General features: G+C 33.3%; 1 protein-coding gene across 1 annotated transcript in view; it reads left to right on the forward strand.

Moving 5' to 3' along the window:
- The first annotated feature begins 1,493 nt into the window (after positions 1-1,493).
- The window catches only part of LOC111705903 (uncharacterized), a 14,123-nt gene continuing 2,521 nt past the window's right edge, over positions 1,494-13,095 (forward strand). The window contains exons 1-12 of the mRNA XM_023478606.1: positions 1,494-1,520; positions 2,902-2,983; positions 3,765-3,827; positions 3,882-3,950; positions 4,007-4,084; positions 4,914-4,972; positions 5,081-5,151; positions 5,226-5,313; positions 7,419-7,483; positions 7,708-7,779; positions 8,181-8,254; positions 9,024-9,099. Of these exons, the coding sequence (XP_023334374.1) occupies positions 3,788-3,827; positions 3,882-3,950; positions 4,007-4,084; positions 4,914-4,972; positions 5,081-5,151; positions 5,226-5,313; positions 7,419-7,483; positions 7,708-7,779; positions 8,181-8,254; positions 9,024-9,099 (692 nt within the window). The 5' untranslated portion in view covers positions 1,494-1,520; positions 2,902-2,983; positions 3,765-3,787. The remainder of the gene's footprint in view (positions 1,521-2,901; positions 2,984-3,764; positions 3,828-3,881; positions 3,951-4,006; positions 4,085-4,913; positions 4,973-5,080; positions 5,152-5,225; positions 5,314-7,418; positions 7,484-7,707; positions 7,780-8,180; positions 8,255-9,023; positions 9,100-13,095) is intronic.

A 13,095-nucleotide genomic window follows, 5' to 3' on the forward strand; every position in this document is an offset into this window, starting at 1 on the left:
ACAGTCAGCAGCAGATCAGCCGCAAATCCAGGTAACTGTACATGCGCAATGTACATTTGTACAAGCTGCTGGAACTTACAAACTGTGTACTTTTTAGTGTTCATTGTACACTTACTTCACGTTATACAGCACAAAGTAAAATACAATAAAGTGAATGCTGTACATCGTGCAAAGCATACTGTACACCGCACAGTTCACAATATGCTGTACACTGTAAACTTTACATTGCTTAGGGTGCACCCTGTACATAGTACAAACTACTGTACTCACTTTACAATCGTGCGTTTTACATTCATTTTACACTGTATACTGTAAAATGTACACTGTATATTTTACACTTACCTTTACTCTAAATAATATAAACATTAAACCAAAATACATTTTAATTTATTATTATGTACAGTTAATTTATTTGTCTGATGTACAATTACCGCGTATACAATAACCTTTTCTGAATATTTCTTATACAAATGGAGTACCATCTGCAAAGCATGTATAATCATATGGTAGGGCGGGCCGCGTCAGTTGTATCTCCCTTCTATTCTATACTCCTTGATCGAACCTCACAGTGTACAGTTTGCATGGAAATACATAAATATTATATATATGCAATAGTAATTATATTTAATCTTGTTTTTAGGATGTAAAGTAAATGATAATCTTGAAAATAAGAGATTGATTTGAAAAGAATAATTTACATCGCAAATCCAACTGTCACCGCAGCTTACCATTAGAGAGAATTTATTGTGCAATTCTATTGAAATTTAATACTTCAAATCCTCCAAATCAGATGTTTATATGTTTATTTGTGTTAAACTGTTTCTTTACTGAAAATATTATTGTACATTAGCTTGGGAACCCAGTCTTGCCCGGGTTACTCCCGCCTTTCACTCGAGCTTAGTTTTAAATTACGAATTTGTCCATTATAAAAGTCGACCCACTCAACTTAGAATCTAAAACCAAGGTTTGAGGCAAATCGGTCTAGGGGTTCATGGGTTACAATTGAACATATAATCATATAAACAGAGATTACTACTTTACATAATAGACAATGTGTTAAGTACTTATTTAGTTATATGTTAAGTTTGGGTTTAAACATGTTCCAAATCTATCCCCACCTGTTTAAAGAATAAAAAAGAGTTAAAGATATTGTTGTATAATTTCAATTCGAGGCTTTAGATATGGAACTATATAAATATATATACAGTGATAACCAGAAATCAATGGAATAGGAAGAAGACATTAAAGCCATTTCACACAAAAGATTTGATTTACGCAGTACAAAAATATGCGCACTGAGAGAGAATTGCGTAGTGTTGTGGTGATGGTGTCGTTAAATACCAACGAGGATATAGTGTATAAAGTGATGATGTACGCTATAAATCCTTATTGTATAGGCTATGAAATATAACGAGAGCGTACTGAATATTTGATCACTATTAGGAGATTCTGGCCTTACCTATATTATTATTAGTAAACAGTTGTAAGTGAACAGTACATACAGCAAACTGAGCACACAGGTAGGAAACTATCATCCCCCTGGTTAAATACGGATAATCCATTTCACTAAGATATAGACAACTTTAAAACTTAGTCCTCAAATGTTTAGACAACCTAAACTGTAAAAATGTAGCAAACTTGTTTCTAGCTTAAGGCTGAAAGAAGTAATTGGAAAAATACTGCTTGATTTTTGTGAGCGAGCTTGTACATCTTGATTTGCAGTGATTTCTGCACGTATCCTTTCAATACGGGAAACTCCAGTATTGGATTGATGAACTTCCATCCTGTCCTATGTCTGTCCACCAGGGGATCTTAGCTACCTCTCCGTGTATATTTGCCTGAGTGTACACTTGATCAAATATGCAGATTTAAAATTCAGTGATGGCGATGGACCAAACCTCAGTAGAGTAAAAAAGTAGATGTTAGTTCCACATTTATTGAAAATATATTTCGGTCTGGGTTGACCCTCGTCAGTTCTTGAGATTGTTTCTTCACAAAGATTAAAAACAAACGCTTTCGGAGTGCAAGTGTATGGGGAGGTTTTGTATCTTGAATTTTGCTCAGTTTTCTAAGAACAGTTTATTAACGATGAAATATTGCTCTGTAAAAGACTGTTAAAGTACGTCTTCCTGTGAAAATGTAATCCTGCACATGATAAAGGAGTAGGGGATTTTAATAGTTAAATGGAAAACAAATTCTCCATTTAAATATTTTCAGAGATCACCCCCGAGTACTATAATATGCAGATTGACCTTTGAAAGTAAAGTACATGGCCTGATTTTCCTGATTTATCATCATTCTCATGTATAAAATGTACAATGTACATTGTTTTTATCTGCAATTCTCATTCGTTTATAGTGGGCCAACCAATTAAAACAACCTACTCTGGTTAGGCGGGTCCAAACTACATAGTAAATTGTGATTTTTTTATTTGTATTATCTCGTGCTTTGTAGTTGAATAAAATATGAAAATATGAGTAAAGGATTAGCGTAAATCATCACTCTATATACTATAACCTCGCTCCTGTCCACCTAATTATGATTTGAGTTCGTGTTAAATCGTGAAAAAATAATGAAAAAAATAAAAACTTTCTGCTCAGCTGGGAATTGAATATTTAATGTTTTGAAATGCCTGAAAAGCCATAAATATTGTGTCAAATGCCAGTAAATTCATTAATAATTTTTTCAGTAATTTTAACACCTTTTGCAGACAATTTTTATTATATTTTTTCACATTTTTTTTAATTGTACAATTTGAAAGAATAAATGTTTTTAAAATAATGTTAGATAATTATAAGGTTCTCGGCATTTTAGGTATTTAAAGTTGAGAAACACTCGGTATTTAAACATATGGTCTTCAGGTGCAAAGGGCCCACATGTTAATCCTGCTGTTTTGTAAAGGTTCTGTCAGACTCTTCTGAAACTGGTATTGAATGGCCTCCCTCTGGTGTTTCTTGGTCGGATTCTCCAAGTAAATGGCCGGGTATGTAGTTTACTTTATATCCCTGTCAGGACTCTTTACTGCATTATTTTCCCTCCTTTTCCAGACTTAAGTATTTTAAATTTATTCAAAGCCAATTTTATTGTCCAGGCTGGTTTCGCACCGGGATATTAAAGTGGTTTTCAAATTTGGAATCACTTTGTTGACCCTGCTCTCCCCTTTATAGTCCTGGCTAGCTGTGTTCCCATATGTATGATAATTGATAACTCGTCTTTTAAACATATTAATAATGTCACATGGGATATAAAACTACTTTTATATCTTCAAATATATATAAAGCCCAGGGTTAAAGTATGACATTTTGAGTTTTGTCCCGGGTTGCCTTACACAGTCTGAATAGTACTGTACAGCATGCTCTAGCTGGTTAAAAGTTGGCCCGGCACTTCTAGTGCCATCATGTTGCAATTAAGATATCTTTAAAATGTTTTGGACAGTTTGTTAACACTATTTTTTGCTAATCATGAAATCAAAAGAACAAGAAGACGACAATAGTTGATTTTTTTTCTGGTCTCCACTGTAGTCTTTATAATAAAGCTCTTCACTCATTCATATAAGTCGAAGCTATAAGTGGGCCGAACGGCTGGACCGAATGGACTGATAGTTTTTTAGGGAACTCTTGAGTAACCTGGAGTAACATAGGCTAAAAAATTCGATTTTTTAAAATAAAATTTTTTTTGATTTTTAATTTTTTTTATCTTATATTTTTTCAATTTTTGAATAATTCCACGAACAACGCCGGGTCGGGTAATTTTTACTCTTACAGGTCATTTAAAGCAGTTAGGCAGTATGCATCCAAGAATAAAGGTGCCTTCGGCTTACAAAAAAGGTAACATATAGTTCCTGTAAGAAAAAAAAGTGAATTAAAAAGTTTTACTTACAGAATTTCCTGGTGCAGCTGATTTTTACAAGAATTTTGTGGAGCCTAGGCTTCCAGTTATATTTGAAAATGGTAATATTACAATTTGAAATTAGATTAAACGATGAATATTTTTACCAAGAATTTAGCTGCGGGAGGGCTGGAAGCGGACCAGTTAAAACTTTCTAATCTTAATAATTCTGGACTTGCTGCCCTGTCTTTTATAGGTAAGCTTACCTTAACAAATCTTTAAAAAATTAAAAAGATATCTTTAATATGCAAATAAGGTTTTTTTTCGGTAAAAAAACTATTTTGGAATAGTTTATTATATAGTTCCTCAATCCTCTTGGCAATGAGATCCCGTAATTTTCTGAAAATAAATTTTTGGGAAATAGATGCTTTTTTACCGGAGAAAAACCTTATTTGCATATTGAAGATATCTTTCTTTTTATCAGAGACCACCTCTTTTTATCAGAGACCTACTCCTTTTATCGGAGACCACCTCCTTTTATCGGAGACCTACTCCTTTCATAGGAGACCACCTCCTTTTATCGGAGACCTATTCCTTTCAGTGGTGACCACCTCCTTTCATCAGAAATCACCTCCTTTCATCGGAGACCTACTCCTTTCATCGGAGACCACCTCCTTTCATAAGAGACCACCTCCTTTCATCGGATACCTACTCCTTTCATCGGAGACCTACTCCTTTCATCGGAGACCTACTCCTTTCATCGGAGATCTACTCCTTTCATCGGAGACCACCTCCTTTCATCAGAGAACACCTTCTTTCATCGGAGACCTACTCCTTTCATCGGAGACCTACTCCTTTCATCGGAGACCACCTCCTTTCATCAGAGACCACCTCTTTTCATCGGAAATCTACTCCTCTCATCGGAGACCATCTCCTGTCATTGAAGACAACATCCTTTCATCGGAAACCACCTCATTTCATCCGAGACCACCTCCTTTCATCAGAGACAACCTCCTTTTATCGGAGACCACCACTGGCATAATTACATTTTCAAATATGAGTTATTACTTTTTTTTGTATTTCAGAAGTTTCTAGATTTGTTGAAGAAGAGAAGGATAGAAGAAGCCTCAGGGAGTTCTCAAAGGAAAACAATTATCTCAAGTTGTTTAACAATATTTTAATATTTGGTCATTTCTTCGAGATCTTTATATTCTTTTAGGTCTGTTATAAAACTAAGTTGATTTTGTTTTAGCATATTCATGAAGAAATCTACCTACAAGATAATGTCAATAATAACATCAAGAAATTCATCACTTTGCCAAGGTAAGTTAAGACTTCATTAAATTCATTAAAATATAAATCTAATCTTTTCAAATTTTAAATTCATAATTTTTTAGATGTCTGCGGTGTTCCTATCTAACACCCCATTTAGTTGAGACACGGCATGTTGTTATTGGACGTTCATTTCCACTCCCCTTAATACAGGTAATTACATATTTTTTAAACTTTTAAACTCAAAAATTTTTCTTTATTCTTTTGTGCAACAATTTGCAATATTTTATCCTAAGAAAAAGATCAATGAAAAGTTAGCCAAAAAACGATCATCCTTTTTAAACGATTGTTTTTGCTCGTTAATCCATGCTGTTTTATCTCTGGATCAAAATGTGGCATAATATGTAAGGAAAACAGGAGATTGCTTGTATATCCCAGCAGCATGGATTCAGCAAACCAACATAATTGAAACAGTTAACACAATTGAACTCAGGTAATTTATATGTGACCTCTCTCGTTGCCGTTCTCTGTCCCAGCTTCGAAATTTAGTAATTATTACAGTGGTAGCGATTATAACAATACTATGAAGACGACTTTTTTATTTAAGATTTGATTGTTAGTAAGCTTTTTTCGAATTACAAGTTTTTAAGTAATCAAAGAGAAGGTTTTATAATTGACAGCTTCTCTTGGGTTCTATGTTTATGTGTATCCCCCATTTAGTTGAGACACGGCATGTTGTTATTGGACGTTCATTTCCACTCCCCTTATTACAGGTAATTACATATTTTTTAAACTTTAAAACTCAAAACTTTATTCTTTTTTCTTTTATGCAACAATTTGCAATATTTTATCCTAAGAAAAAGATCAATGAAAAGTTAACCAAAAAACGATCCTTTTTAAACGATTGTTTTTTGCTAGTTGTTTCTACTTAATCCATGCTGTTTTATCTATGGATCAAAATGTGGCATAATATGTAAGGAAATCAAATGGAAAAGCTTCGCTGATTTTTGTGGGACTACATGTTTACCAATTATAAATGACTAAAATGTCTGTAATATGCGCGAATGACATGCTGACCTGCCTGCTAGGCTATGAAGAAGGTCGATGTTTAAATGTCTAGGATGATAATGACATGCTGACCTGCCTGCTAGGTTAAGAAGATAGTCGATGGTTAAATGTCTAGGATGAGAATGACCTGCTGACCTGCTTGCTAGGCTAAGAATATAGTCGATGTTTAAATGTCTAGGATGAGAATGACCTGCTGACCTGCCTGCTAGGTTAATAAGAAGGTCAATGTTTAAATGTCTGTGATGAAAATGACATGCTGACCTGCCTGCTAGGTTAAGAAGAAGGTCAATGTTTGAATGTCTAGGATGAGAATGACCTGCTGACCTGCCTGCTAGGTTAAGAAGAAGGTCGATGTTTAAATGTCTAGGATGAGAATGACCTGCTGACGCTGCCTGCTAGGTTAAGAAGAAGGTCGATGTTTAAATGTCTAGGATGAGAATGACCTGCTGACGTGCCTGCTAGGTTAAAAAGAAGGTCGATGTTTAAATATCTAGGATGAGAATGACTTGCTGACCTGCCTGCTAGGCTAAGAAGAAGGTCGATGTTTAAATGTCTAGGATGAGAATGACCTGCTGACCTGCCTGCTAGGTTAAGAAGAATGTCGATGTTTAAATGTCTAGGATGAAAATTACATGCTGACCCGCTGCTAGGTTAAAAAGAAGGTCGATGTTTAAATGTCTAGGATGATAATGACATGCTGACCTGCCTGCTAGGTTAAAAAGAAGGTCATTGTTTAAATGTCTAGGATGAGAATGACCTGCTATCCTGCCAGGTAGGTTAAGAAGAAGGTCGATGTTTAAATGACTGGGATGAGAATGACCTGCTGACCTGCCTGCTAGGTTAAGAAGAAGGTCGATGTTTAAATGTCTAGGATGAGAATGACATGCTGACCTGCCAGCTAGGTTAAGAAGATAGTCGATGATTAAATGTCTTGGAATGAGAATGACCTGCTGACCGGCTTGCTAGGTTAAGAAGAAGGTCAATGTTTAAATGTCTAGGATGAGAATGACCTGCTGACCTGCCTGCTAGGTTAAAAAGAAGGTCGATGTTTAAATATCTAGGATGAGAATGACCTGCTAACCTGCCTGCTAGGTTAAGAAGATGGTCGATGTTTAAATGTCTAGGATGAGAATGACCTGCTAACCTGCCTGTTAGGTTAAGAAGAAGGTTGATGTTTAAATGTCTAGGATGAGAATGACCTGCTAACCTGCCTGCTAGGTTAAGAAGAAGGTCGATGTTTAAATGTCTAGGATGAGAATGACCTGCTAACCTGCCTGCTTGATGGGAAGAAGGAAGTGATCCTTGCTGATCCAAGGCACAATAATATTTTTTGATAAAAATAATAAGTTAATTCTTTTTAATAAAAAATTAGATTTTCTAAAATTTACGATCGCTTTTCAGGGCAACCTTGCCTTTTTAAGTAGCCATTGATATTCATTACTTAGTGGGTCTGTAGACTGTAGACGGGTGAAGTCTAAGGAAAAATAATTTTATTTCAAACAATTTCCAGAATCAAATCTAATTATTGTTTTGAGAAAGAGAATACCCCGAAATTACAAGAATTCTCGACTTGGATCAATCTTCTGGTGAAAAAGGAAGTTTTATTAACAGGTGTACTGTACTGAACTGTACTAAACTGTACTGTTCTGAACTGTACTGTTCTGAACTGTACTGTACTAAACTGTACTGTACTATACAGTTTTGTAACCAAAATGTACTGTACTAAACTGTATACTGTACTTAACTGTATACTGTACTAAACTGTACTGTACTAAACTGTACTGTACTATAGAGTATTGTAACTAAACTGTATACTGTACTAAACTTTACTGTACTAAACTCTACTGTTCTAAACTGTACTGTACTATACAGTACTGTACTAAAATGTACTGTAATAAAACAGTACTTTACTGAACGTTACTGTAATTTACTGTACTGTGCAGTGTACATTCCTGTAATGACACCTGTACTTTTTTCTAATCGTAATTAATTGGTATATTTTATTATTTTAGTTTACGGGTTGACTACCTTAAATATCCGGAGGCGGCCAAAGTTGGAAAGTATCGTGTTGCTCTGTTAGGACCAGGTTATGTTTTATCAGCATACAGGGTGTCCCACGAAACATGATATTTAGTGAATAGTTTTGAATGTCTTCTTCCATACACTGTATTATATATTAATGACTTTTTTCAGTTTATTTCGTTGAAAAATCATTTACTTAAATGTATTTTAATTTGAGATCAATTTTGCAATAATAGAACTGCCATATAATATTTACTTATTATTAACTTGGTATCAAAAAATTTTTGGAAGAAGAAATTTAAAACTATTCACCAACTGTCAGGCTTTGTGGGACACCCTGTAGTTCTGAAGATTTTTTTATTTGAAATTTGTCATAAACGATTCCCAAGGTACCTTAATTTATAATTTATGAAAAAAAAGATAACTGAAAACTTCTAAAATGTATAAACAAGAAAGAAAATGGACGAAATGTGTTCTTTGATTGACATAAAATTGTCTAAATTTATTGATAATAATAATTTAGTTTGGACGGACACTTTTCTCACTGTAATAAAAAATTCATTATCTTTAAAGAGATATTTGATGATTGCATAAAACTGAACTGTAAAGTTTAAATTCAAAATTGCAAATACTAAATTGTAATAGTATACATCTAGCTTGGTTCGAATACAGTTTTGAAATGTTAAAAGTACTCAGTATTTGTGTAGTGCATTTAAAAAGAGCTGAAACCTGAATAACGAATCAAGTCTATCACTTATTATACAAACTCTACCAAAGTTGAATAAAAATGTTTGTTATAAAAAGACCAATGTGTACAACATGACCATATACAGGAGATTGCTTGTATATCCCAGCAGCATGGATTCAGCAAACCAACATAATTGAAACAGTTAACACAATTGAACTCAGGTAATTTATATGTGACATCTCTCGTTGCCGTTCTCTGTCCCAGCTTCGAAATTTAGTAATTTTTACAGTGGTAGCGATTATAACAATACCATGAAGACGACTTTTTTATTTAAGATTTGATTGTTAACAAGCTTTTTTCGAATTACAAGTTTTTAAGTAATCAAAGAGAAGGTTTTATAATTGACAGCTTCTCTTGGGTTCTATGTTTATGTGTATCCATGCTGTTTAACAGCTCTTGATATAAATCAAAATTGAAATCGCAAGTCGTCTTCATGATATTTATATAATCCTCAACCACTGTATCATATCATTACAAGGTTAAAGACCGGGAAATTGTGTCAAAATAAAAAAAATATTGAGATGATATTCGAAATGATTCCATTCTAAACATTTTAAAAGCAGCTTTGAAAAATACTTCTAAGCATGATTTTATTTAACTACACAAATACTGCAAAATGTATATTTAATGAAAGACTTGTTAAAAATCAAATCAGATGTGAGGGCTTGCGCTTGAAAACAGTAATGACCAGCATAACTAGCAATAAAAGTTGTCTTTGTCCAATCTTTAAAATAAATGTTGTTATGAATGTTAGAATTTTTAATTGTTAAAACATATCCAATATAATGAAAATCTTCAGTGACTTTCTTAATTAAATATGGAAAAAAGACTACTTTCATTCCGTTTTATTAGGGCGTGTATTGAAGTTTGATCATTTTGTTACTTAAAAGAAACTGTACGCGTAATTTAGAGCGACCCTAAATGCAAAATAACAATGCCAAAAACACAAAGGTATCCATAAAAGTTTTGTCTGATCAAGTAATATTCAGATATCAATGTTTATAATTTTAAAACCGGTTTTTTAAATTTATNTATATATATGAATTTTCGTATAAATTGGACACAGTTTTATATCAATTTCTCGAAACAGAAACATCAGATCTAACTTTCATATGGGTCGCGATCAAGAGCTAAAGTGATTAGCTTTCAGCCTATACCCCCTTTATTTTTTCCTTTACTGTCCCTTTAAAGCTACAAATCTAAAATCATATATTGTTTATTTCAAACAAAGTTTTCCAAGTAACATTTCACAGAGTAATATAGAACAATTTAGATATATTTTGTTTTGTAACAAAAAATGATATTTTTTATGATTTGAAAAGTGTTTTACAAAAAAGTCTTATGAAAGAGGATTTCGTTAAAAAAAATTTTACAAAATTTGATTGAAAATTTCGACGTAATCATCTTATAAAATTTTATGAACCCGGCCTTTAATTATAAAATATAAATAAAAAATTGATGCTTAAAAGAGGACTAAGTTTTGTGTTAAAATTGTTATCTTAAAGATCTTAGATATTCAACATTTTTTACATTTTTTGTGAATTCAATAAATAACAGAAATTAAAAGCCTATTTCCCACTTAGGTTGTATAAAATAGTGCAAACATTTACAAAGTTTATAACTTTTTGTTTGAATATTCAACAAGTTTCTACCCCCCGGCGCCAATACACTATATTGCTTGTCCAAGGAATATAGAGCTCGGGAAACATTGGAAGAATAAAGGAACTGAGTTTTTGCCACTCGCTTAAATTGTCGAATTTGATTTCTACATCTTTGCAACCTGCTGTTTGAAATATCAAAGGTCTAGGTTGCAAAGCTAATTTCAGAACTTAATATGATAATAAAAAATTCTGTCTTACTAAAATGTTTCTTACTTAAATGTTTACACTTTTATCGAAATTTTGCATTTTTTTCCCGAAAAAAAGCGAAATTTTCGCATTTCTGTTCGCAAATTTTGCGGCGAAATATTTTCCCATTTCGTAGGAAACCCTAATGACAATTTCGTGATCATCTCAATAAATTGGTGATGCTGAAAAAATAAACCAAGTACTACCGTAACTTTCTTTTCAACTTGTTTTCTTGCAGTACGCGTCTTGGTAAAAAAAAAGAAAAAATGGAGGGATCTTCGTCTGGTCCCATTCTATCAAGTGTATAATAATAAAAATAATAATACGAATAATAATAATANATTTTACTAAGATCCGAAAGATTTACAGAACAATTATTTGCAATGGAAAATAAATTTCTGCCACGAACTGTGTTGAGGTAATTTTTGCATGAATTAGAAATAAATCTAATGCAAAGCTTAGAACTTGCTTCAATAGTCTTTTAGAAAGACACACATCTGCTAGCTAATATAGTTTTCAAATGTAAACAATAGATACAGGACTACACACTGACCTGAAACTTTTTAAATATGACAGTTTAAAGTTAAACTAAGTTGTCAGTCCAAGATATTGTTTTAAATTTAATAATAATAAATAAATAAGTTTACAGCTGCAGCTCTACGAATTTGAGAAATGTGAGTGAGTTTATTTCCGTACAGTCGTCTCTACAGTTTCATCTTTTGTGGGTATTTCTGTTTATTATAAAATAAGCATTTTTTTCAAATTTAGAAGTTCTGAAATTATTCCAGATCTGAAAAAGTGGAATTCTGAATGTTCAACCAGGTACAGATTTCAGTCACAATGAACGTTAACTGTCGTCTTCATCCAACAAATACATCAAATACATAATTGATGATACCAAAATTATTTTCAATATTTTATTTCATGTTTTTGAAATGTAAAAGTGCATTTTTCTGGAACATTACAAGTCAATCTCTTTCAATTTCAAATTATTATTGATTATATTGTTTAAATCAGAACTTCGGAAGTTCGGAGATCTCGGAGACATGAAAAGAGTTTATAAAAAGTAACCTTGAGAGGTTTTCAATTGGGTTTCTACAATTATCCCTAAATCTCAGTAACTGTAAGAATAAATGAATAGCCATGAAATATGCGAATACTGCAGTTAAGCGCTCAATATAAGTATTCAAATGAAAAGCTGAATATCTGCAGCACTCCATTATTAGTAGGTTTAGTAAACGACATTTTATAGTATAGATTCTTTCGGTGTCTCTGAAGGGTAATGTTACATCGTCTATACGCAACATCCCCCCTACTGAACTTCTGACCTACTAACTTTCCGACCTACTGCAATATCGGACCTACGCCAGCTGTTTATTTTTGAAATATTTGAGAGTTATGGTTAGNCAGCTGTAATACCACGTGCTAGTAGTTCGGATGTGTAGTAGAGCGGATTTGGCGTAGGTCAGAAGTGGAGTATAGCGGATTTGCGTAGGTCGAAAAATCCACCACCCTCTGAAGTTCTGGGCTGAACTGTACAAAAAGTCGTCTTTATTGAACATTTTTACTTTGCAAATCCGAAGCAGAATTCGACACTAACCTTTTCGAATAAAAAGCAGTTTAATATTTACGTTTGGAAACTTTCAGTTGTCTCCCGCAGACACTGTATAAGTCGTGAAACCTAGATCGATGAGTATTTTGATTTTTTTTTCGAACTATACGGGTTTTCCGCCAAAACTCGGCGACGAAAGAAGACGACCTTAATATTCTAAATATCTGCTTGTTTTTTTCAGGGGACGCGAAATGTTTAAGCTGCTGGACACTAATCAGGTTTGTTTTAGATTTAATATATTATAGTTCAAAAACTGATAGGAAAAAGAGGGCATCAGAGGCCCCGATTAACAAGCTTGGCCCACACAGTTTTAACAGTTGGCCTCCTTACTCCATCAAGCAATCATCACAATTTGACCTTTTAAGCCTGTACTTTTGAAGTGAAAGAGTAAAACTTCCTAGGTATTAAGATTCTTCAATTATAATAAACCAAAACGTGATTAAATTCAAATTTTCGCACTGGTTAGTCCAGGATAACGATTTATAACGATTTTTGAACGGCACGCGGACCTCCCTCCCCTTTTATGAATTTTCTACATAACCAACTAATTTTTAGCAAAATTATTTCTATTTAGTTTGTATTATTTTAGAATTAGGCTGGGTTAAGACAATTTCTTGGTCGAGTGCTGCCGCTAGAACAGGCTAGGGGGCCGAGCAATTCGGCCACATGACCTTATATCTTAATGTGCTAAATATGAG

This window comes from Eurytemora carolleeae, unplaced genomic scaffold (assembly GCF_000591075.1).
Source record: "Eurytemora carolleeae unplaced genomic scaffold, Eaff_2.0 scaffold649, whole genome shotgun sequence".
Classification (NCBI taxonomy): Eukaryota; Metazoa; Arthropoda; class Copepoda; order Calanoida; family Temoridae; genus Eurytemora; species Eurytemora carolleeae.